The 25,748-nt window shown below is 49.2% G+C and overlaps 1 protein-coding gene across 2 annotated transcripts in view; it reads left to right on the top strand.

The window, feature by feature from the left end:
* The window catches only part of HM13 (histocompatibility minor 13), a 33,137-nt gene extending 8,084 nt beyond the window's left edge, over positions 1-25,053 (top strand). The window contains exons 5-13 of one of the 2 annotated variants that reach the window (XM_030533178.1): positions 261-346; positions 684-809; positions 11,732-11,789; positions 15,862-15,945; positions 17,564-17,600; positions 18,895-18,997; positions 20,481-20,566; positions 23,172-23,369; positions 24,604-24,689. In XM_030533178.1, the coding sequence (XP_030389038.1) occupies positions 261-346; positions 684-809; positions 11,732-11,789; positions 15,862-15,945; positions 17,564-17,600; positions 18,895-18,997; positions 20,481-20,566; positions 23,172-23,322 (731 nt within the window). In that variant the 3' untranslated portion in view covers positions 23,323-23,369; positions 24,604-24,689. Of the gene's footprint in view, positions 1-260; positions 347-683; positions 810-11,731; positions 11,790-15,861; positions 15,946-17,563; positions 17,601-18,894; positions 18,998-20,480; positions 20,567-23,171; positions 23,370-24,603 lie in introns of both variants that reach the window. The other variant, XM_030533179.1, reaches the window with a different exon arrangement.
* The last annotated feature ends 695 nt before the right edge of the window (positions 25,054-25,748 follow it).

Genomic DNA, 25,748 nt, shown 5'->3' with positions numbered 1-25,748 from the left:
TGGCCTGGTTGAAAAGAAAGGTCTGGATTTTCCAAGTTCAATTCTGAATGCACCCCAACTTGAACGTGGTTACTGTAGAATTGATCACTTGCACGTGCAGTGTCACTCCGTCACTCGTTTGGGAAAGTTGCCACGGTGGTCCTGTGTTGCTTACCTGCTATATATATATATACACACACACACTAGTCACTGCTCTGCCTGTGTGAGTGGGAGGAGGAGTTGTGCGGGTAGATGGAATCATGCTGTTATCTTTGTTACAGAAATAGTGAATTATGAGTTTGATTCCAAGGACCTTGTGTGCTTGGCCATGAGCAGCGTTGTTGGAGTCTGGTACCTGCTGAGGAAGGTAAGAAAGGGAGCAAAGCAGCAGTGGGATATTCAAACTAGGAAGGGGGAGGAACAGCCCCTAGATCACACTTGGGAGTCTCTTGGTAATTTGCTTGCAAGGAATAGTCAGTTTGTGCCGCTGGCTGTGCTGAACTAGATCCATCTTCCTATTGTGTTTGGCCCTTAGCACTGGATTGCGAGCAAAGCAGCAGTGGGATATTCAAACTAGGAAGGGGGAGGAACAGCCCCTAGATCACACTTGGGAATCTCTTGGTAATTTGCTTGCAAGGAATAGTCAGTTTGTGCCGCTGGCTGTGCTGAACTAGATCCATCTTCCTATTGTGTTTGGCCCTTAGCACTGGATTGCAAACAATCTCTTTGGACTGGCGTTCTCTCTCAACGGCGTGGAGCTCCTGCATTTGAACAACGTCAGCACTGGGTGCATCCTGCTCGGGGGCCTCTTCATCTATGATGTGTTCTGGGTAAGCAGGCACGGCTCGTGGGTGTTGGAGGAGAAGCAATGTCACGCCACCCTGTTCTGTGGGTTTTCTGGCAGAGTTGGTCGTATATGATGTCATGCTAATTTTGGGAAAGGAGGGAATCTTGGAAACCATGACTACAATCGGGTGTACACTTTCTCTTCTGCCCAGAAGCAAGAGGGATGGGAGGGAGGGGAAATGACAGGGTCTTTGACCAAAACTTGGCCCAGCAAATATTCTTCCAATTTATTCATTTAATTCCATAGAGTGGCTCCCGGAGCATGCATCTCTCCAGCGAGAGAAACCTGCTGCATTGCATAATGCAGCTGGCACCAGCACTGCTCTCTGTTTGCTCTAGAATATCTGGTTTTCTCAGCTGATTGTCCCGCTGTTCCTACAAGCAGTCTCCAGCCAGACTTCCTGGCTCTGTACAAAGGACTTGTCCTTGCTGCTTCTTTTCATGTGTCTCTTCAGCGTTAAACAGTCACGTAGTTCAGTGAGAGTCATTCACAATTTGGGATCCAAGGTATTGATAAATGATTTACTGAACATGCTGCAGGTCCCTCTTGTAATGTTGGTGTGAAGTTTTGCTAGAATGTTTGTTAAAGATTTTCCTTAGTCCTGGTGGCTGCTTCAAGGCCCAGTCTGCTGGAAAGTCCCTCTGGATACTGTCCTCTCTTTGGCCCTAGCTAGAGCTTTCTGACCTCACTCCTTGATGATAATAGACATTCTAGCAGTGATTGCACCATTCTGTCATACTCTTGTCTCTCTGTAGGCTAACTGTTGGATCTCACTGGCCAGGAACTAGTTGGCCTCTGATTTATAGATCTACAGTCAGCTTAATCTAAACTAGATGCCATGAAATGACTAGGAATTCAAGAATCCTGACAAACACGTGTTCTATCAGTCCAACAAAAAGATGTCAATATTTAAAATGGACATATTCCTCCAGATAATACAATAAAAAGGCCACGGAGCAAAATACAGTTGTCAGAAGCAATTGTTACACTTCTTATTTAATTCAGTCCTGTTTTAAACTTCCAGACACAAACTATGCATTGTCTGCTAATTGAGGCCAAATCAGCAGTTTTTACTTTTGCTGAAATGCCTTCATGTGAATTTAGGCCAATGGCAGGCACCATCAATTTGTTCGACTTAATGTATCCTCTCTACACATGCACATCATATGTCATTTGGAACCTTATGATGTCTGCTTTAGGATGAGGTATGATATGGAGCTGTCAAGTGGTGCCATTACCATAGAAACAGGGATAAACTGACACCGTCATATGTTAGTGACCACTTTCAATATTTGCATTCACTTCTGTTAGTTTAATGTCTCTCTGTATTGTTGTTCTGATGCTTTGAGGTCATAATCTATTAGATTTTGTTTTACCCTTTAAACTCATAAAGTTATGCAGCAGCCTGTATTGGTACAGGCACAAATAAGGTCTTGTAGAAGCTCAGATGCAAACTGGCCCTTGAAGAATACAGGAAGTAATTCATCATCCACATTTTTCCATCCATGTTGCAATGGTGATTCACTGTCTGGCTTACCTGTGTGCAAGGACATCCAAATCTTTGTTTGCTAAGATGCTCTTTTGACACGCACTTCAAAACTCTCGTCACATGGTGAGCGTTTGACCAGCGACTTGTCCTTTTTGATGGCTAGATTCAGGCACAAGTAATTCAGATGTGTGGGTCGTCTTTTCTTTCTCACTTCAGACAGCACTGATACCAACCTCCTTGCTGCAGACGTCACGGCTTGTCTGTCCTCTCTCCCGGAAGCAGTAAGCTGTCTTTGTTTTAACAACATTAAGCGCGGATTTTTTTTCCCCAACACCAAATAGGAATGACACAGTCACATCCTGTTAATGCAGGTACAGCAGGAGATATGTTGCAGGAGTCAGGAATGAGTACATCACAAATTGCACGCACAAGTATGAAGTGCAACACTTGTCAGTTGTGCTGGTAATGGAGTGTTTCAATCCACATGTTTCTCTCTCTGTTCCATTTTTGGAAAGTAGTGAAGAGCAAGTGCTACGGAAAAATCTCCAGCCAGAAGGGGTGTTTGTGCTGAGCATTTTCATGCACCCTCAGGTATATTTTGAACCGTCTAGTCAGAGGAATATTACAAGTGACTGCTTGCTGGATGCCACTTTTAGGCCTTGTCGATACTACAAAGTTTTGTCTGCCAAAGCTGCCTTTTGCCAACAAAACGGGAGGGATACACACCACAAAGCTACTTTTGATGGCAAAACTCTTCTGTTTGCTGACCATTTAAAACCACCTCAACAAGAGGTATAAAGCTTTTTGCGGCAAAGTTAAAGCAACAAAGTGTCAGTTTAGACACTGCTGTTTGTTTTGTCGATATACCTGGCTTCCGCCTGTATCCCACAATGCCCACTGTGACAGCTCTGCTCACTGGTTTGATCTCTCCTACCCTGCGTGCATGTCCCCCACCCCTTTCAAAACTCCAGGAAGTATCCGACAATCCAGTGTGCTGCTCTGTTTGGGGAACAAAGAACAAAGTTAATGTGGAAGCCTCCTGTTCTGCCCTGCACTAGGAACACAGCAGCAGGTAGGCTGCCGCTTGGGGACAGGGGGAACCACTGTGCTACTTTGCCATTTCTTAGCACGGAGAGCTACAGAGCTGCTCAAGATGTCTCTCGATAGCTGAGGAGGCTGTGGGAGAGCTCAGGGAGTGTCAGAGCCATAGGCAGGCAGGCAGAGTGGGCTGTCAGGATAGACTGCTGTGCAGACTCCAAGCAGTGCCAGGGGATGATGGTGGGGGGGAGGGCGGGGGTTTGTAGGTTGGTCAGCCTGCTGTCTTCCCCGTCAAAGACATACCACTCTTCTCTTCCCCCACCCCCACCACACGCGCACACACACACACACGGACTCTTCAGTTGAAAAAGCGGCTAACAATCTACTGAGGCATTGCAAGCCCTTCCCAAAGCACCACATGGCCTCTTGCATGGTGGGATAGCTACCCATAGTGCACTGCTCTCTGTGTCCATGTGTGAGCTGTTAGTGTGGATGCACTCTGCCGACACAAGTAGCTAGTGAGGGCCTGCAACAGTGATTTTGATTAAAGCGGCTTACCTTTTGCTGACAAAACTTTGTAGTGTAGACAAGGCCTTAGAAACTTCTTCCTTGGAGGCACAGGGCGTCCATCAATCGCCTGCTCTTTCTTGCATCCCTCCTTGGATCCTGTCCGGTGTTGTCTTTCTGCAGTTTTCACGGAGTTACTGTTGTATCTGTCAAAGACTTCGATGGCACAATTAGCTTTGTCGGATCCTTTTTGGATCTGCCTCAAGTACTCAGCAGCCAGTTCATCGAAGGTGTGGAATTGGAGTGTGCTAACATTTCTATGGCAGCCATCGCACTTCTGATGTACACTGTGGTTTCTCTGTTGCATGCTCTTAACTTACTGATTCTTCCATCTTGAGCTTCCAGTTGATGTCCTAATTCATCTTTGTCTGTTCTTCTTGTTGTATCAGTGTGGAAGAGGGACATAGGTACAGGTCCTATTGGGTGACTAAGAACAGTTGCCATTGAAATATCTCTGCACCTTGCTAAGGACAGGGCTCCATGGAAAACATTTTCTGGATTGGTTGCTGCTGTGTTCTCCCTGGTCAGACTTAAATTTGGTCATCTTGGCCATGTCAGCAAATGTTTTGATGCCAGATTTCTTGACTGGGCTGAAGAAGCTACGGGTCTCGTTAGAATCAAGTGCACCTCTCATGAATCTGTTTGTTCTTCACCAACATCTGCTGTTTTCAGTAGAGACGTTTTTACATGTGATGTTACATGTAGTCCGGTAGCTATGTTGGTAAGCACCTCTAAATCAGGTTGCTAGTTTCTTTCCCCTCTCTGAACTTTAGGATACAGATGTGGGGACCTGCATGGACACTTCTAAGCCTAATTACTTGCTTAGCTCTGGTATACTGCCACCACCCAGAATTCCAGTGTCTGGGGCACTCTCTGTTCCCTCAAAACTTCGTCCCCTCCCTGGGTTGCCTTGAGGGACTTCACCAATTCTCTGGTGAACACAGATCCAAACCCCTTGGATCTTAAAACAAGGAGAAATTTACCATCCCCCTCCTTTCCCGTCACCAATCCCTGGTGAGTCCAGATCCAATCCCCTTGGATCTTAACACAAGGGAAAATCAATCAGGTTCTTAAAAAGAAAGCTTTTAATTAAAGAAAGAAAAGGTAAAAATTACCTCTGTAAAATCAGGATGGAAAATGCTTTACAGGGTAATCAGATTTCTGTAGACCAGAGGGGGGCCCCTTAGCCTTAGGTTCAAAGTTACAGCAAACAGAGGTAAAATCCTTCCAGCAAAAAGAAGCATTTACAAGTTGAGGAAACAAAAATAAGACTAACATGCCTTGCCTGGCTAATTACTTACAAGTCTGAAACATGAGAGACTGATTCAGAAAGATTTGGAGAACCTGGATGTACGTCTGGTCCCTCTTAGTCCCAAGAGCAAACAACAACAACACAAAAAGCACAAACAAAGACTTCCCTCAATCAAGATTTGAAAGTATCTTGTCCCCCTATTGGTCCTCTGGTCAAGTGTCAGCCAGGTTCATTGAGCTTCTTAACCCTTTACAGGTAAAAGAGACATTAACACTTAACTATCTGTTTATGACACAGATGTTCTGACAAAAAAAATTTTGGCGCTTCAGAGTGCGGCCACCAACTTTTGCTGGTGGCTGCTCGACAATTTTTTCTTAAAATACTTAATTAACTTTAGGAAAAACAAATACTCGCGTGTCTATGTCCAAATCTTTGTAATTTATTATGTACATTTTTTTTGCAAACTTAATAAAAATAAGTACAGTTGTCTCTATTCTTTACTGGACCTAAACAGAATAGAACACAAATAAGGTGCTTTGCATGTTCTTGTCTTTTTTTATTGTTTCTTTTGCTTTTTTCGCTGCATTTTTTAGACTTGCTGGCTAGTAAGTCTGCCTCTGTGAAAAGTGATTTGTATGTTTGCTGCTGTGAAAAGTTATATTAACAGACCTGTTAGCTGGCTGCGAGGCAGTGAAAACTGATATTAACAAATATCACTTTTCACAGCAGACGTATGCAGCTCTGGCAAGCCGGGGAACAAATTAAACCTTGGATGAGGAGGTGGGTAGGGAGGCAGCAGGGGCAGTGATGGAGTGGTGAGTCCGGGGATGGAGTCCTGCAGGCAATAAATGGAGCCTACTGCTGAGTAGGCAAAGCCCCATGGTCAGAACCTGTGGCAGGATCCTGGTGCCACGTGGCCGGAGCCTGCCGCCTGCCACGCCAGGGCTGAAGCCAGAAGCCTGAGCCCCACTGCAATGGGAAGATGGGAAACTCACACCGGATGTCTGCTCATCTGGTGTTTGTGGCTCCAAAGGGGGGCACGCCCTAACCCCTCCTGGCAGCCCCAGGGGAGGGGCTGCTCCTTTCCTCCCCAACCCCCGAATCATCACCCAAGAAGCTGTGACTGCAAGAAAAGCCCCTGGTGGCCACATTTGAGAAATGTTGCTCTAGATGTGATACAGTGTCAAGTGGGTTTGTCATGTTATTGCTCACATGGTTGGTAAGAGCTGTAACATGCTCTTCATCTGCCTTCAGTGCAGAGGAAAGGACTTGTTTGTGAGGTTTGTCATCACTACTTCTTGTCAGGCCCCTTCTTTCTCAAAGCTTTTGTGTATTCATAATATGAAGCTGTGTATTGTCATCTTTAACACTAATACTGACCTGTGCATAAAGTGTCACTGAATTAAAAAGCTAGTTGCTAGAATATTTCAAAGGCTAGTACTGCATGCGTAGGCAACTGCAAATTAAAAACCTACCAGGCAGGCTAAATGCGATTTTGTATTTACAAATGGAAAAGCCTTATGTTAGGAATCTGTGTACATTTGTACCTCTCCACTGTGCAGGGCATGCACTCTACTGTTACTGGTTCCCAACCTTCAGTGTGAAACTGGTCTGGTCAGCAAACTTCAATTAAAAATATAGGAAAACTTTTCTAATTATAGGGTTGGAAGGGACCTTAGGAGGACCCGCAACACCTGTGCTAGCACTACTTCTGTCTCCTCCACCTGCGCCTGTAGCCAGACAGAGCACCAAAGCATGGATGCTTTTACCCAGATTCTGGTGTGGGCTTGCAAAGACTGTAATTTGCAATTTCCACTTACTGATATCCAGGCTGGGGGTGGCATCCAGTGTGAAAGGTGCCTGCTGGTGGAATCTCTCAGGCAGCAGGTGGGAGAGCTACAGGAGAAGGTGGCCAGGCTGAGGAACATCCATGCCCATGAGCAATTCCTGGACAGTATCCATGTGGAGACAGCTGATGGTGCTGTCCCTGTTGACAGGACTACTGACACTCCAGTGGAGGAGATGCTTCACACTCCAGTGGAGGAGGAGGCTCAGGGCGGACACAGCCAGCTGGTTACTTCTAGCAGCAGGCAGTGCTCCACCGCTGCTGCGAACCCTCCTGTTGTGGTAAAAGATAACCATTATGCTCTTCTTGATACAGGAGAGAAGAAATCACCCCCAGTAGTTAAGGGGGTGAAGCCTCGTACCCCTAAGGCTGGGAGGACTGCTGCCACCACTGCTAAGAAACGTAGGGTAGTGGTGGTTGGAGACTCTCTGCTGAGGGGGACGGAGACACCAATCTGTCGCCCTGACCGTTCATCCCGGGAGGTATGCTGTCTGCCAGGGGCCCGTATCCGAGATGTTACAGAGGCTTTGTCGAGGATTATCCGGCCTTCTGACTACTATCCCATGCTACTCATCCATGTAGGCACAAATGATACTGCGAGGTGTGATGCTGAGCAGATCAAGAGTGACTACAGGGCTCTGGGAGTACGGGTTAAGGAGTTTGGAGCGCAGGTGGTATTCTCTTCGATTCTTCCTGTTGAAGGTAGGGGTCCGGGCAGAAACAGATGCATCGTGGAGGTGAATGCCTGGCTGCGAAGATGGTGTCGCCAGGAGGGCTTTGGCTTCCTCGACCACGGGATGCTATTTGAGGAAGGACTGCTAGGAACAGATGGCGTTCACCTTTCGAAGCGGGGAAAGGCCTTATTTGCGCACAGACTGGCTAACCTAGTAAGGAGGGCTTTAAACTAGGTTCGACGGGGACAGGTGAGCAAAGCCCACAGGTAAGTGGGGAACAAGACCTGGGAGATGGGTTGGTAACAGGAGGGAGCACGGGCTATAATGGCAGAGAGGAAGGAGGGTCAGGGCAAAGCTGGGAGGCGAGATCAAACCAGTATCTTAGATGCCTTTATACAAATGCAAGAAGTATGGGTAATAAGCAGGAAGAACTGGAAGTGCTAATAAATAAATACAACTATGACATTATTGGCATTACTGAAACTTGGTGGGATAATACACACGACTGGAATGTTGGTGTGGATGGGTATAGTTTGCTCAGGAAGGATAGACAGGGGAAAAAGGGAGGAGGTGTTGCCTTATATATTAAAATGTACACACTTGGTCTGAGGTGGAGATGGACATAGGAGACAGAAGGGTGGAGAGTCTCTGGGTTAGGCTAAAAGGGGTAAAAAACACAGGTGATGTCGTGCTGGGAGTCTACTACAGGCCACCTAATCAGGCAGAAGAGGTGGATGAGGCTTTTTTCAAACAATTAACAAAATCATCCAAAGCCCAAGATTTGGTGGTGATGGGGGACTTCAACTACCCAGATATATGTTGGGAAAATAACACCGCGGGGCACAGACTATCCAATAAGTTCCTGGACTGCATTGCAGACAACTTTTTATTTCAGAAAGTTGAAAAAGCTACTAGGGGGGAAGCTGTTCTAGACTTGATCTTAACTAATAGGGAGGAACTTGTTGAGAATTTGAAAGTAGAAGGAAGCTTGGGTGAAAGTGATCATGAACTCATAGAATTTGCAATTCTAAGGAAAGGTAGAAGGGAGTACAGCAGAATAGAGACCATGGATTTCAGGAAGGCGGATTTTGGTAAGCTCAGAGAGCTGATAGGCAAGGTCCCATGGGAATTAAGACTGAGGGGAAAAACAACTGAGGAAAGTTGGCAGTTTTTCAAAGGGACGCTATTAAGGGCCCAAAAGCAAGTTATTCCGATGGTTAGGAAAGATAGAAAATGTGGCAAAAGACCACCTTGGCTTACCCTTGAGATCTTGCGGGACCTACAAAATAAAAAGGCATCATATAAAAAATGGAAACTAGGTCAGATCACGAAGGATGAATATAGGCAAATAACCCAGGAATGCAGAGGCAAGATTAGACAAGCAAAGGCACAAAATGAGCTCAAACTAGCTATGGGAATAAAGGGAAACAAGAAGACTTTTTATCAATACATTAGAAGCAAGAGGAAGACTAAGGACAGGGTAGGCCCACTGCTCAATGAGGAGGGGGGAACAGTAACGGGAGACTTGGAAATGGCAGAGATGCTTAATGACTTCTTTGTTTCGGTCTTCACTGAGAAGTCTGAAGGAATGTCTAGTATAGTGAATGCTTACGAGAAGAGGGTAGGTTTAGAAGAGAAAATAACGAAAGAGCAAGTAAAAAATCACTTAGAAAAGTTAGATGCCTGCAAGTCACCAGGGCCTGATGAAATGCATCCTAGAATACTCAAGGAGTTAATAGAAGAGGTATCTGAGCCTCTAGCTATTATCTTTGGGAAATCATGGGAGACGGGGGAGATTCCAGAAGACTGGAAGGGGGCAAATATAGTGCCCATCTATAAAAAGGGAAATAAAAACAACCCAGGAAATTACAGACCTGTTAGTTTAACTTCTGTGCCAGGGAAGATAATGGAGCAGGTAATCAAAGGCATCATCTGCAAACACTTGGAAGGTGGTAAGGTAATAGGGAATAGCCAGCATGGATTTGTAAAGAACAAATCGTGTCAAACCAATCTGATAGCGTTCTTTGATAGGATAACGAGCCTTGTGGATAAGGGAGAAGCGGTGGATGTGATATACCTAGACTTTAGTAAGGCATTTGATACGGTCTCGCATGATATTCTTATAGATAAGCTAGGAAAGTACAACTTAGATGGGGCTACTATAAGGTGGGTGCATAACTGGCTGGATAACCGTACTCAGAGAGTAGTTGTTAATGGCTCCCAATCCTGCTGGAAAGGTATAACAAGTGGGGTTCCGCAGGGGTCTGTTTTGGGGCCGGTTCTGTTCAATATCTTCATCAACGATTTAGATGTTGGCATAGAAAGTACGCTTATTAAGTTTGCGGATGATACCAAACTGGGAGGGATTGCAACTGCTTTGGAGGACAGGGTCAAAATTCAAAATGATCTGGACAAGTTGGAGAAATGGTCTGAGGTAAACAGGATGAAGTTCAATAAAGATAAATGCAAAGTGCTCCACTTAGGAAGGAACAATCAGTTTCACACATACAGAATGGGAAGAGACTGTCTAGGAAGGAGTATGGCAGAAAGAGATCTAGGGGTCATAGTGGACCACAAGCTTAATATGAGTCAACAGTGTGATACTGTTGCAAAAAAAGCAAACGTGATTCTGGGATGCATAAACAGGTGTGTTGTAAACAAGACACGAGAAGTCATTCTTCCGCTTTACTCTGCGCTGGTTAGGCCTCAACTGGAGTATTGTGTCCAGTTCTGGGCACCGCATTTCAAGAAAGATGTGGAGAAATTGGAGAGGGTCCAGAGAAGAGCAACAAGAATGATTAAAGGTCTTGAGAACATGACCTATGAAGGAAGGCTGAAGGAATTGGGTTTGTTTAGTTTGGAAAAGAGAAGACTGAGAGGGGACCTGATAGCAGTTTTCAGGTATCTAAAAGGGTGTCATCAGGAGGAGGGAGAAAACTTGTTCACGTTAGCCTCTAATGATAGAACAAGAAACAATGGGCTTAAACTGCAGCAAGGGAGATTTAGGTTGGACATTAGGAAAAAGTTCCTAACTGTCAGGGTAGTTAAACACTGGAATAGATTGCCTAGGGAAGTTGTGGAATCTCCATCGCTGGAGATATTTAAGAGTAGGTTAGATAAATGTCTATCAGGGATGGTCTAGACAGTATTTGGTCCTGCCATGAGGGCAGGGGACTGGACTCGATGACCTCAAGAGGTCCCTTCCAGTCCTAGAGTCTATGAGTCTATGAGTCTATCTAGTCCAACCCTCTGCTTAAAGCAGGACCAGTCCCCAGACAGATTTTTAAACCAGTTCCCTAAGTGGGCCCCCTCAAGGATTGAACTCACAGCCCTGGGTTTAGCAGGCCAATGCTCAAGCCACTGAGGTATCCCTCCCCATCCCATCACTTGTATTCTTAATTGTCAAAGTATCTCATATGATGTGAAAATGGTTCGTGTTACTGTATTACAGAAAGTTGATCTTCACCATTTTTGCCACATGCTGAACAGCATAACTTATGGGAAAAACACCCGTGCAAAACCAATACAGGTCTTTTAATACATTGCTGTTTGGTAGTTTTCACCAATAAATACCATAATAAGATGTTGAAATTAATCTAAACAGTAAAAACTCCAGTCGTAGTCATGCTAGTGTTTCTGGAACAGTCCAAAAAATGACTTTCTCATTTTGTGTACTATTGTTTCACCTTACATACAAGCTTATGGCACCACTTGACAATTCCACATAATCCCTCATCTAAATGTACCTAAAATAATCTTTCAAACAAGATATGATGTGGGTGTGTCGAGAGCAAGTACTTTAAACTCCAGAAATAAGGTTCTTTGGGGAGAGTTGCTGCACTCCTGTTACTCTGGCTTCACACTCAACTAATGTGAATCAGTAGAAAGTGAATACTGTGTTTCTGTGCCTGTCGGGAGCTCAGCTGCTGTGATCACAACTGGCTCTGGTGGTGGTAGCTGCAGCTAGGCCGCTGTAATAGAATGGCTTCTTTCGTTATTACTTGGGCCTCTGTTTTCACTTTGGACTGTTTGCTCCTAGGTTTTTGGCACCAACGTGATGGTGACTGTTGCCAAATCATTTGAGGCACCAATAAAACGTGAGTAGATCTTGCCTGCTTTCTGGGAGGACCTGTCCTGTCTCCTGCCCACCACCCTCGCTGCCTGGGCTCTGTACTCCACCTGGCTTGTTTTACATTCTATTGTGCGTGCCCCTGTTCATGAGTCGATTCTTTTCTGGGCTCCCTCTCTCAGAGTTGGAATCGTATCCCTGCTTACACTCTGTCCAAGAGGAATTTGGATCCTCTCGCAGCCATTTGCTCTAGATCTGTATAGGTCTTTCCAGCGTGTCCTGTCACTGGCACACCATGAAGTACAATACACCTGCCAGACAGGGTAGCGTTGGACGTGGGCATTCAGGTCTCTGATGATTGGGCGGGAATATCTGCAGAGACCTGACCCAGCCAGTGAAGGGGGTCAGTACAAAGCCTTTAAGGTGGGAATCATCGGGACTCAGGGTCACCTCAGATGTATGAAGTGAGATTCTACAGCCACTGCACAAGGCAGGTGCATCAGACACGGGATCTGAAAGGTACCTGAAGCCATGGAATCTGATGTATTCTGGGGTGTTGGTAGCTGCACCACAGTTCAGGCTGCGTGGGGATTTGCATGTAAAGCTGGAATAGAATCACAGAATATCGGGGTTGGAAGAGACCTCAGGAGGTTATCTAGTCCAATCCCCTGCTCAAAGCAGGACCAATCCCCAACTAAATCATCCCAGCCAGGGCTTTGTCAAGCCAGGCCCTAAAAATCTCTAAGGATGGAGATTCCACCATTTCCCTAGGTAACGCATTCCAGTGCTTCACCACCCTCCTAGTGAAATAGTGTTTCCTAATATCCAACCTAGACCTCCCCCACTGCAACTTGAGACCATTACTCCTTGTTCTGTCATCTGCTGCCACTGAGAACAGTCTAGCTCCACTATCTTTGGAACCCTCCCCCCTTCAGATAGTTGAAGGCTGCTATCAAATTCCCCCTCACGATTCTCTTCTGCAGATTAAATAATCCCAGTTCCCTCAGCCTCCCCTCATAAATCATGTGCCTCAGCCCCCTAATAATTTTCATTGCCTTCCGCTGGACACTCTCCAATTTGTCCACATCCTTTCTGTAGTGAGGGGCCCAAAACTGGACACAGTACTCCAGATGTGGCCTCACCAGTGCTGAATAAAGGGGAATAATCACTTCCCTCGAACTGCTGGCAATGCTTCTACTAATGCAGCCCAATATGCCATTAGCCTTCTTGGCAACAAAAGCACACTTTTGGCTCATAGAATCCCTCTTAGTCTCCAGATTTTGCTGGGTGAGTTGGGGTACCACTGTTGTGGCCCCATGTGGCAGGTAGGAGTTTAGACAGCTTACAGTCCTTTTTCCTTTGTAGAGAGGTGAAGTGTGTAATGTAGATCTCCTGTCTTATTTTAGTAAAGTCTGTTTGTGTGGAAGGTTGGTTATTTTATGAGAGTCTCCAGGTTGGAGAGCTCTTTTTTTTTTTTGATGTTTTCCTGTTTGCTGTATAGGATGCTGATCAGATGGTTCCTCAGTTTCTTTGATAGAGTATGACATAATCTCTCACTGTGGTCTCTGCAGTATGTAGATAGCAATGGATATTTCACCTTCAGTCCATTTGGTATGATGTCCATCCGTTTGCATTTGGAAAGGAAGATATCTGTCTGTACTTGCGCAAGTTTCTTCATGAGGTTGACGGATTTCCACTCCATACAGCTAAACGCAGTGCCTTGCATGGTGTCAAGTATCAGAGGGGTAGCCGTGTTAGTCTGGATCTGTAAAAGCAGCAAAGAGTCCTGTGGCACCTTATAGACTAACAGACCATACTGGAGGATAAACTTTCATGGGTGAATACCCACTCTGTCAGATGCATGTTGACTTGTCCACAAATTTGACTCGCTCAAAGAATTCTAATTGATTGAGGCATGATTTCTCTTTACAAAAGCTGTGTTGAATCTTTCCCAACATATTGTGTTCATCTCTGTGTCTGATCATTCTGTTCTTCACTATAGTTGCAACCAATTTGCCTGGTATTGAAGTTAGGCTCACCTGGCCTGTAATTGCCAGGATTGCTGCTGGAGTCTTTTTAAAAAATTGGTGTGACATTAGCTATCCTCCAGTCATCTAGTACAGAGGCTAATTTAAACAATACATTACATACCACAATTAGTAATTCTGCAGTTTCACCTTTGAATTACTTCAGAACTCTTGGGTGAATACCATCTGGTCCTGGTGACTTATGACTGTTTAATTTATCAGTTTGTTCCAAAACCTCCTCTAGTGACACCTCCAGTTCCTTCAGACATTAGTCCCTCAGATTTGTCACCTACAAAGAATGACTCGTGGGAATTTCGCTCACAGTGAAGACCGATGCAAAGGATTCATTTAGCCTCTCTTGAGTGCTCCTTTAGTACGTTGATCATCCACTGGCCCCACTGGTTGCTTGGCAGACTTATTGCCTCTGATGTACTTAAAAAAAAAAAATAATTGCTGTTAGTTTGTCTCTGTTTTGCTAGTTGCTTTTTTAATTATTTTTTGGCCTGCCCAATTATGCTTGACTTGCCAGAGTTTACACTCCTTTCTATTTTCCTCAGTAAGATTGGACTACCAGTTTTTAAAGGAGGACTTTTTATTGTTTAGCCATGGTGGCGTATTTTGGCTCTCTTACTTTTTTCGTTTTAGTTTTATATATTTTGAGCCTGTATTACAATATCTTTTTAAAAGTTTGCTTGCAGGCATTTCACTCTTGTGACTGTTCTTTTTAATTTTCATTTAACTAGCCTTATCGTTTTCGTGCAGTTCCTCTTTTTGAAGTGAAATGCTACTGTGATATTTCCCGCCCCCGCTCCAAGGATCTTCTGGTTGCTGTTACTGAGCAGTTCACCTCTTGGACCAGATCATGTTCGCTGCTTAGGACTAAATGAAGAATTGCCCCTCCCCTTGTGCGTTCCAGTTGCTAGAAATTTGATCTCTGCATCCTGTCCTGAGGTGATGTGTTCCCAGTCAATACAGGGTTAGCCGAAATCCCCGTTATTATTGGGGTTTCTGTTTTTGTAGCCTCTTGAATCTCCGAGAGTCACCATCAGCATCCTGGTCAGGTGGTTGATACTATATTCCTGCTGCTGTGTTCTTATTAGGCATGCAGGGAATTTCTATAGTGAGTCTGTGGGACTGTTGGATTCATATCAGATTTTTACCAGATTTAACATATAGTGAAAGAACCATACTGCACCTTTTTTCCTGAGTTGCCTGTTTCTTTGTGTTCCATTAGCTAACAGCCCACCCACTCCAGACAAACCTGCCATGCATTCCTGTTGCATCTCGGGCATGGGTCAGTCTGCACTGTTGGCCCCCTGTGGCCTGGATGGCTATAGGCTGTTCATGATGCTCCATCCGCTGCCTTCTTTCCCATCTCCCTGCCCCCTCCCGCCATGTCCTCCCCTGCTTCTAACACCGGGTAGAGAGATGAGACAGCTCAGCTTGTGAAGTGTCTTGAACCGAGACTATCGGCTCCTCTCTAGAGACAGCAGCTTCTGCAAACCACCTGAGCAGCCCTATTGGACTCATCTCCAGCTGGGGGACCCAGAGCAGAATGCCTGGAGCCTTCCCACCTCCCTCTTTCTTCCCCCCCTCCCATGTGATCTTCCCCCAAGTTGGCGCCACACAACACTGCTGCCTGCGAGATGGGCGAAGTCAGGACAGCCTCACCAAAGGAAGCTCTGAATGTCCTAATACCACTGCTTCCCCAGCTCACCAGGAGGAGCCCAGCTGCCGTGCACAGAAGAATTGCATGTAGATGGGGCATGTGTCTCCCCATTTACCTGCTGTGGGTGTTGGCTTGCAAGTGTGTCATGTGCATGGGATTTGAATGATTTATCTCCTTGTTCCCTTGCTTTCCAGGGCCTGCAGTGGGGGGATATGCAGTAAGTTGATGCAGCTTTGTGGCAATAAGAATAGATTGAGTTTGGAGAGAGAACTCTCACCTGTAGGTCTTTCCATTCCTGTACGTATACACACCTGCTGCTAATCTCCAACCAAAGCATCAGCTTGAGTTTGTGCTTTTAAACCTGAGCTCATCTCCTGTGTAATGCTCCCTCTCTGCTTTTCCAGTGGTTTTCCCCCAGGACCTGCTGGAGAAGGGGCTGGAGGCTGACAACTTTGCCATGTTGGGTCTTGGAGATGTTGTAATTCCAGGTAAAGATGAATGGATGGTGTGTTAATAGAAAGTGTTACTCAACCCAGGATACGATTTTGATGCTTGGACTCTGGCCTGCTGGGGCCTGGGTGTGGAGTGTACACTACAAATACAGCTGAATGGCTGCAGGTCAACCAGGGAATCCTCTGCATAAGAGCTGGATGAGGACAAAGTCTCGTGGTTCTAAAGTGAGGGGGAGCCCAGAATGGAGGCTGTCAAAGGGAGATTGGAGAAGCCTTTGGCTTTTGGGGAGCCTGAAGCTGGGAACAGGAAAGGGAGCAAGGAGAAGGGAAGGCGTATGGGAAAGGTTGTAGAGGGAAGCCAGGTGTTGGCATTGGAGCTGTCATGATAGCTGTGGAGTTTGTTTGCCGTGCTGAAGTGCAGCAAGGCCATTGCCAATCCTAGCACCAGTTGGCTCCGTTACATGCATTCATATAGAGCCTGCTGCAGGCTCGCAGCGTGGGGCTGCCGGGAGCTGGGGCTGGCTGGCCTGGGCTGCTCTCGTTGGGAGCGCTGATGCAGGGATATGCTGCCGTTTTGCTGCCGCCCCCTTCTCAGGGTTTGGACTCTCAGGAGAGCCCTTTCCCTCCCGACCGCTACCGTGGGCCCCTAGGGAAGGAACCGGTGGGAGCAGATGGGCTTAGAAGCATTTTAGACTGAAAAGTGTTCTCTGAAGGGGAGGGCTTCTGGCGGCACAGCTAGTGATGCTCACAGACGTGCTGGGCCTTGTCACGTAATCTAGCACTAGTGTGCGGCAGGTACGTCAGGCCTCCCTTCCTGGTTAGGGCCAGGGAAATGTTCCTTAAGGAATGTGCTCTTGTGCTGCCCAGCATGGTGATGGAGACAGCAGCACTTGGTCACCAGTTTGAATTCCAGGCTAGGGACCACTTGTCTGAAAGGAAGTGGGGTGAGCATGTGGGTTCAGATGCATTCCCTCTACTGGCTTACTCTGCCCTGTGCCCCAGCATAGTGCCCCTGTATTTACTCCCCTGATCTTCAGTGCCTCCCGCTCCTGCCATTTCCCTTCACAGCGAGGGGTTGGGGTTGGGTGCTCAGCAGCAGGAGCTCTCAACTTGTCCAGAGCACTGTACCCCTTTCAGGAGTGGGATTTGTCTTGCGTACCCCCAAGTTACACCTCATTTAAAAACTACCTGCTTACAAAATCAGCCATAAGAATACAAAAGTGGTCTCCGTGACTATTACTGAGAAATGGCTGGCTTTCTCACTGTTAGCACAGAATTATAAAATCATTTGGAATATAAATACTGTACTTACATTTCCGTATATAGAGCGGTATAAGTTATTGTATGAAATTTTAGTTTGTACTGACTTCGCCAGTGCTTTTTAGGTAGCGAAGATGAGTTGACGTACCCCCTGGAAGACCTCCGTGTAACCCCAGGGTACCTGTGCCTTGGTTGAGAACCATTGCTGTACAATAGAATTGTTTCACTAGAACTGGACCAATATAGAATTCAGCCACAAGAGGCTGCTGTGGTCCCAAATGTGCTTGTGGCCGTGGCCAAGTACAGAATCATCTCATCACTCTGCATTCGGCACCAGCTGTCAGATAGGTGATCTCTCCATCCCATTCTCTAACTCTGTGCTTCTACCCCTCAGGGATCTTCATTGCTCTGCTGCTGCGTTTTGACATCAGGTGAGCTGTGCCTCTAGGAGCATGTCTACCGGACAGCTTTGTTTTGCACTGCGTTTGTGTAAGTTGCCCCAGAGTGCTTTGCTGAACTAGACGAGGAAGGCCAGGGTGGCCAGCTGTCTCTTGCTGAGCCTTGAGTTGGGGAAGCTTTGACAGGAGGCCACAGGATTAGTCTAGAAAGCAGCAGAAGAAAGGAGAAGGCAACAATCGTGAGTGAAAAGAGCCTGGTGCTGGACAAGCCCAGAAAGATCAGATCTGTGAGCTAGCTGGGGAAAGTCCCTGGGCAGGGGGCAGTCACTTGTGATCTGGGCCATGAAATGACTGGGGCCCTGTCATGTTGTTTGACCCTGGAAACTGCTGCGTTTGTGTGCGTGAGAGCAGCATCCTGCACATGCGGGGACTAGAGGAAGAGCAGAGAGGAGACAGCTGTGGTGGAGCTGGGAGAAGTAGAAGCGAGGCAGCAGTGTGTGGTTGGGCACGTGGAGACGGGAAGAGGAGCACTCAGGGCCACTGTTGCCGATGGTGTAGGCCAGTGGGAAGCTGTTGGGAGTCGTCCTGTCACACACAAGAAGCACTTCTCTGGACACATGACCCGTTGTCTGTGCGCATCTGTTGCCAGGGCTGTTTTCACATGTGTAGGGAAAGCAGGGCCTTCCCACATGGCGTTCGGCCTGTCTCTGGGACTCTAGTTCTCAGTGCTTACCTTGCGGCCCTTGGAAGATGGGCTGCTGAATACGCTTCCCTCAGGTTCCCACTCCCGCTCAAACGCTCCACTTGCCACATGGATCTGTGCTGGCTTCGTGCAGTACTGGAAGTGCTATGGGTGCTTCTACCTGAAGCTGCTGCCCCGGCCTGGCCTGCAGTAAAACAGCTGCCCAGCTGGGGAATGGGTGCAGGGAGATGCAGGTGAAGAGCTGCTCCCTTGGTGAAGGGCTTCTCATTGCAACTTCCTCATTCATGTTAATGGGGTACGGCTGCCAGGCACTTCTTGTGTTTAGTGGGTAAGGACTGCGGGTTCCAGGATCCTTCCAGAGACCTCGTGTCTTGGCAGCCTCCTCTCCAGGACTGGACTCTGCTCTCACCAGATGCTCTGCACCACTCTGAGCACGGGCAGGAGTGGCTGCTCAGGAGCAGTGGTGCCGACAGTCTCTGCCAGCCTGGATGTCAGTCTCCTGTCTGGATGTGTTGCAGCTGCAGATCTTCCCTGATACAGCTCCCAAAGTCCATCAGCTGGAGTGGTCTGGGGATTGCCACTCTCAGGGCCCATGTTAATCCTGCTCTCTTCCCTTCCCTATAGTTTAAAGAAGAACACGCACACGTACTTCTATACCAGCTTTGTGGCATACATCTTTGGACTGGGCCTGACCATGTTCATCATGCACATCTTCAAACATGCCCAGGTAAGCCTGCTATCCAGCTGGCCTCGCCTCACACTGTCAAAGGAGCTGCAAAACTGCCGTTTTGGCCATAAGATCTCCCTGTGTTTGTGCGGCAAGGATCTGTAAAGCATGCCTTCCACTGCACAGAGTTTGCAGTCCCTGGCCATCAAGGGCTGGCAAATCCCTCATCTTCTGTGCCCTGCCCATTACCGCTCTGCTAACCCCTGAGTCTCAGGCAGCCATGTGCAGCAGCAGGCTGGGGAAGCTTGGTCAGGACTTGTGTTACGATCAGGGTGACAGTGCTGCTTGAGGGCAGAGAATCGACTCTGTATCTCTGAGCTGAGATTGTGTGGTGACCACCTTGAGCTGCCATTACAGCAAGCGATGCTAGACACAGCCGCTCCGCTTTGCTTTTTCATATTGGGGGTGTGCGCTTCATACCAGAGTGGAGCACCTGGCTGGGGAGAGACTGCATGAAATGCAAAGGTTACTGGGGCCTGCCCCGTTCACTGCTTCTAGCACAGCAGAGCTCATGCATCTGCAAACTTGTCTGCTAAGCTCCTCCTGCAGGGTGCCTCCTGCCAGGGTGACGCAGGAGGCAGCCAGGCCAGCAGGGTTTTCAGCTCCCGGGTGAAGTGTGCATTGACAAATTGTCTCCAATTGTAAATTGGGCAAACTGGCTCTGGGGTTCCCAGGCACTAAAGGTGGAGGCTGCTGCAGGCATCTCTAGTATAACTGCACTTTACTGTCTTCTGGAGGAGGGAGGTGGTTCTCCCTGGCTTTGTGACTCCATCACGTCTGTGGGGAGCTCTGCTCATGTGCTGAGAACAGCCTGCCCCTTAGTAATGGGGAGCATCAGCTGGGCTTGTCTCTGGATCGCAAGAGCAGGTGCAAGCACAGCAGAAATACCTGGCTAGTTTTAATGCTTCCCAGCTGCCCCCTGCAGGGGAGGAAGGAATGAACAGGATGTGGAAACTGAGTGAGCGTGGCAGCCGCTGTGCCCTCAGCACGTAACTCCGTTAGCCTGGGGCAGGGGCTGCTCTGAGGAGGGGGTGGTCAATACTTGGGGGTTCTCTGCTCCTCCTCTGCGGCTGTATCCCCAGATCGTTAGTCCCCATCTAGGTGGGTGCTAGACAAGCAGACGGAACCTTGGCTATCAGAAAGTCAGCACCTGTAAAGTGTCGCCCTCCCCTTCCTGGAAGTGCTCTGTGCTGGGCCAGAGTGTGGGACTTCTGGTCACGTTCTCACCCTGGTGCCAGGGTGTGTTGGGACTCGACGCGTACAGATTTCTGGAGCATAAAGGAAAGATCTGACACTGAGCCCTAGCCCTGAGCCATGCCCAGCATTCCCTCGTGTGTGAGTTACTCCATAATCTGGGGACTGAGACCAGCCGGGAACCCGAGACAAGCCAGCCCCGTTCCTCCCCAAGAGCCTGTGCTGCAGGCTGTGTTGGTTTTTCTAACTGTTGGATGCAGTAATTGCCTCTGTTTTTCCTCCCCCTCAGCCAGCCCTGCTGTACCTGGTCCCTGCCTGCATTGGGTTCCCTCTCCTCGTGGCCTTGGTGAAGGGAGAAGTAACCGAAATGTTCAGGTAAGTCAGCCTCTGGCACGGCTCCCTAGCCGGCAGTGCTGGGAGTGCCTGAAATGTGCAGGTGTTCCCATGCTGGGGCGCAGGCAAACGGACGAGTGCATCTGGGCATGCTGTGGGCACGTGGGCGTGTGTACGGGTGGAGGGAGCGAATCTGTGTTCGTACACGTCTCCCTGGAGCGTTCCTCCTGTAGCCCAGTCCCTACCCTCTTCCTGGGTAACTGTGTGGGAGCGCCAGGGCTGGAACACAGGTGAGGCCTCTGGTATCGCTCTGCACTGTGAACTGTGACTCACTCTTCCGATGAGCTGGGGTGAAGTCAGAGGGTGGGCCTGCACAGCTGGCTCGTCAGCACCCAGTAGCTGTTGCAGTGCATGCTGGGGGAAGGGAGCAGAGCCAGCCCAGCCTGGAGAGGTAATGGCATGCTTCATCATCACGGGTGCCACGAGGCCTGTTTAATCATCCTTCCCGTCACCCAGAGCAGGTCCTAGCTATGTAGCCCTCTTCTCTGTGCTACTCCCAGTCCCGGCTCTGCAGAGGGGGTGCTTCTAGCCCTGCTGGCCAGCAACTGCAGGCACCCTTCAGTCTGGTTCCGGCACCTTCTGGCTGGCCTGTCCCCAACATGGGGGTCCTGCACCATCCCAGCCACAATGGAGCCCTGTAAGTTCCTCCCCCAGAGCTGGCGTCCTTCTCACATGTCACGGGAGAACTTGGACAGTCCACGGCACATGGAAACACAAGCTCCTTGCATTGTTACCTCTGTCTGCTCAGAGGGGGTCCGCGGCTCCAGGCCTGGCAGCTGGCCTGAACCCATTGGGCCGACACAGGATTGATCAGAAACGAATGGGGGCAAAAGCGTGTTCGAGTAAAGGGGTGAGTTGTCATTCACCTGCTGGATGCCAGCGGAACCAGTCTTTCCCTCCCCATCTCCTAGCCCAGGGAATACTACTGTGCGTCTTCCCCACTGTGGCTCTTTGCTGGGACTTCACCCCTCTTCCCAGTCCCTTCAGCACCTGCCTGCTCTTTGATGTTTGCTTCTGACAGTCGCTGCTGCAGGCACTGTGTGTTCTGGCTTCATCCTTCCTGTGCACCTGGTATCCTGCAGCCACTTTTCACACATGCCTGTGACTCACCAGCCTGCTGCAGCATCCCCTCCTGTGCTAGAGATGGCTCTGGTGAGAGACAAGCTGCTTGTACACGCGGTATTTGAACAAGGAGCTCATGGACTCGTGTGGCAGAGCGAGAAGGGTTAATGGTCTGGAGTGCTGGGCCGGCATGGATGCCACGCATAGCTCCTGCCCCGGTGTGATTCTCAATTGTTTGCAAGCCCACCTTAGAACTAACGTGATAAGGAAGAGCGATACCCTCCTAGCATCTTGGAGGCGGACACACATTCTACATCTCTGGGAGTCACTGTCTTGCAGAGACCGCGGGGGTTGGATGTCTTAGGAAAGTTTCTGGGGTCCAGCATCTCTTGAAACTGCTCCAGTATTTGGAAGCGGAAATGGAACTTGATAGAGCTCATGTGCCTGGAGGGACGGAAGCCTCCCCACCCTAGGAATTCCACCAGGTGGAGGATCCTAGGTTGCTTTGATGCAGCCTGTGTTCCTGTGAGCGCTGAAAGTCTGTGATTTGAGATGGGTAACTGCTCCTTGTGTCTCCATCAGCCACCTGCGCTTCTGGCAGCACACCTTAGTCTGAGGATGGTCCCTGGCCCTAAATTCCACATGAGCTCTCGGCCCGCAATCCCTGCAGTTTGCAGTGTGTATTGAACGTGGAGACGTGGCTCTGCTCTGAGGAGCTTACAGGTTTTGGACAGAGCACCAGGTGCCCAAACAGTAGAATGGCTGCCCCGTGCAGCGATATTTTCAATGGCCGGGCAATTGTAAACCCGTTGCTGGGCTTCACGGAACCAGTGCCCTAAGAAGAGGGGATCTGCCTGCTGTGCCTGGCTACGGAGGGGATTGTTGGGGCAGCCAGGAAGACGTGGGAGAAGAAGCCAGGGGAACAGTTAGATATATGGGCTCGGGCGGGGGGGGCAGAATGCAGGCTGGAGCTAACTCTCTGGGGTTCGTGTCGCTGCAGAGCCCCCTTAGGCAGGTCCCCAACCTCCCATCTCCCTTTGTGCTTTGAATTAATCCCAGGAAATCCGATAGCCAGCACGCCCAGAGGAGCTAGCTATCAGACCTGCATGGAGGAGCTTTTGAACGTATTGGTCTGCTGCCTCTCAAAGACCTCTGGGCCTGGCCCTACCCTGGGTGCACTTCTGTGCACTGGTGCCCGATTCTGTTCTCCTGCCGGGCCCTGTCCATTTGCTGTCCGTGGTCCCGTGCATGTACGGCCATGCCATAGACCTCGGCCCCTCACGCCTCATACAGCTGCACTCGTGTAGGCTCACGCCCCCCCAGGCTTACATGACGTACACAGCAGTGTGAGCCCCCCAGCTCACCCCAGTGCTAGGGCCAGAAGCGCCGTTTAAGAGACAGCAGGCAGGCTTTGCAGGGCGGAGGGTTTGCAGACATATCACTCAAAGCGATTCTTATTCCTTTCTTTCTCTCCCTTCTATCCCATTCCTCCCTGTCCCCTTCCTGCTTCCTGTCTTTCCTGCAGCTATGAATCCTCTGCTGAAATCTTGCCACACACACCAAGACTTACCCACTTCCCAACCGTGTCGGGTTCTCCGGCCAGCCTTGCCGATTCCATGCAGCAGAAACTGTCCTGTCCCCGCCGACGCCGGCAGCAAAGCCCCAGCGCCATGTAGCAATCGCACCCGATGCCCTTTCTTTGTCTGTCTCTGTCTCTGGCCAGGTAGGGTCTCTCCAGTTCTGTCAAACTCTTTCCCAGCTCCACGGTGTCTGGCTTGTGCTGTGGCCATCTGCCTCGCTACGCTGGGCTGGGCTCATTCTTTCCTCCTTTAAATTGGTGCCCCTCCCCTGACGGCGTCCTGGGTCCCAGCACTAAGTGCCAGAGCACCTTCAGGCCACCTGCTTGCCCAGTCCGAACCCAGCTCGTGAGCCCAGTGCACAGGCTCCAGAATAGCACCCCCAAGGATCAAGTGCCTGGGGGGGCTGGAGCAGGTGTCGTTAGCTCAGAGGTGTCCAAGGCATGGGTGGCAGCATTGCACGTGTTCAGCTCTCCACCATCTGCCTGAAGGCCTTGCTGCCAGGTTCGCCTCTGATTTCCCCTGCAGCTCCTAATGTCGCTAGTGTGGGGCTTCTCTTAAATGGCCAAGTCTGCTGAGGGACTAGCCTCTGCGTACGCTCTTCCCTTCAGACAGCCAGAGCCAACAACCCAAAAGAAGAAACAACCTAAATCTGCCTTACTGAATAGCCTGCCCCTCGGCTGCTGGCTTAACTAAGGTCGCTTGTCCCAGGCACTCGTGCTCTTCACAGCCTGGCCCATCTGGCCTCATGAAAATGCCAGTGCCACACTGTACAGGGGACAGTGTCGAGGGGTAATGCTTTTATTCAGGATGCCCGAATGTTCTGCGTGGCGCTGGGAGCCAGCGCTCAGATCCACGTGCCACCTACACAAGCCAGGGCTGGCTTGAGCTGAATTCTCAGTTGCTTGACCGGAAGGGGGTTTCCATCGGCGTGCGTGCTCAGTGGGCTGACCGGAGCGTATGTTAGTGTACCTGCGTGTGCGCCTTGCTGCTGAGTGAAATCCTCTCTTCTCAGTTTGGAATGTATATTTGGGGAGGGGAGGGAGGTATGACAGTGCATCTTGCGTTGTCTTCAGGATGGCCGTTGTCAGCCTCCCCTCTCCCAGTGACTTCAGCTGAATCCAGTGTCTGGCGGTGTAACACTGCAGTGACCGTGGGAGCTGTTCTCCCCACCTGCGTGGAGTCCTGCTCTGTGTGAACCGTAGCCCAGTGATCTGTACTGCTAGGGGCAGGCTGGAAAGCTCCGCTCTCTGTGCAGCTGGCTGCCCTTGGTCCTGATCCATACTTTCCCTACCCACTTTCACCCAAAACAGAGGCACTGACTTTCCTAGAAACTGCGGCTGCTTAACTCCCAACACCCTCTTCTTCTCTTGCCCTCAGCTATGAGGAGAATTCCATGCCGAAGGAGGAGCCTGGGGACTCCAAAGATGCAAGGATGGAAACGGATAAAAAAGAGAAGTGACCTTGCACATCTGGGCCAGGATGGGCGTGTCGGGACCAGGCCAGGCTGGGATCCAGGCCCCATCGCAAGGGATAAAGATAAAGACCAATTGTGTATCAGCATCATGGTGTGTGTGTGTGTGTGTGTGTGTGTGTGTGTCGGGATGGGAGAATCTCTGTAAGCCACATCTCTGTCCGAAGTCCTGCCATCCCGACATTCCACCTGGGGCCTGTCCACGGCCACACAGTGCTTTTGGCAGCCACACTCCCTTCTTTTATTTCATTTTTTTGTCATCTCCAGAAAAGGGGAGGGGGAAACCAAGGGGCTGGTTTTTAAATTTTGTATTGTGGATTCGCTTTCTCTCATATTAAACCATCTCAGAGGATGGAGGAGCTGTCTGGGTCTGTTCCTTGGTGTTAAGTGGGTGGGGGAGCTCACCTCTCCCTTTGGGCCCCAGTGGGGAGAACACTCATTACCCCAGAGCAGCGGATTGGGGGTCGCCTGGCCCCTACTCTGGGTGCAGTCCTGCCTGGAGTGTGTTCAGTGTTAATTACTTCCAAGCTAAAAAGTGATCTCCAGCATCACTGCCCAGTGGGCAGGGGTGGGGAGGTTGCTTTCTCTTAGCCTGGGAAGGTGTTTTTCTCTGAGAACTCCAGTCCAGTCACTCCCTCCATTTGCTGCACACTCACGTGACTCACTTGGCCCCTGACAGAGAGGAAGGGTGGGGCTGACAGCGTGGAGGAGTTGGATGCCTGTTTCCCATTAATTTCTGTCTTAGGTTCTCATCTGGACCCCTTTCCCCTCATATCAGAGCTCCAGTCCACCTTTGTCCTCATCCGCACAAAGCCCCAGGGGGCAGAGTTGAGCTGTTATCCCCATTGTACAGATGGGAAACTGAGGCACACAGTGACCTGCCCAAGGTCAATGGGCGCTGTGGCAGAGCAGAGAATGTCATGACCCCAGGTCTCACTGATCTCAAGCTAGGCCTTAACATCCTTCCTGTCTTGTTAACGTCTCGTGGGATTCGGGGAGCCACAGCTGAGGGGGCCTCACTCGATTGGTTTGGCTTAGATCACATGACCCC

This window comes from Gopherus evgoodei, chromosome 14 (assembly GCF_007399415.2).
Source record: "Gopherus evgoodei ecotype Sinaloan lineage chromosome 14, rGopEvg1_v1.p, whole genome shotgun sequence".
In the NCBI taxonomy this organism is placed as follows: Eukaryota; Metazoa; Chordata; order Testudines; family Testudinidae; genus Gopherus; species Gopherus evgoodei.
This window is presented reverse-complemented; position numbering and strand designations above follow the sequence as displayed.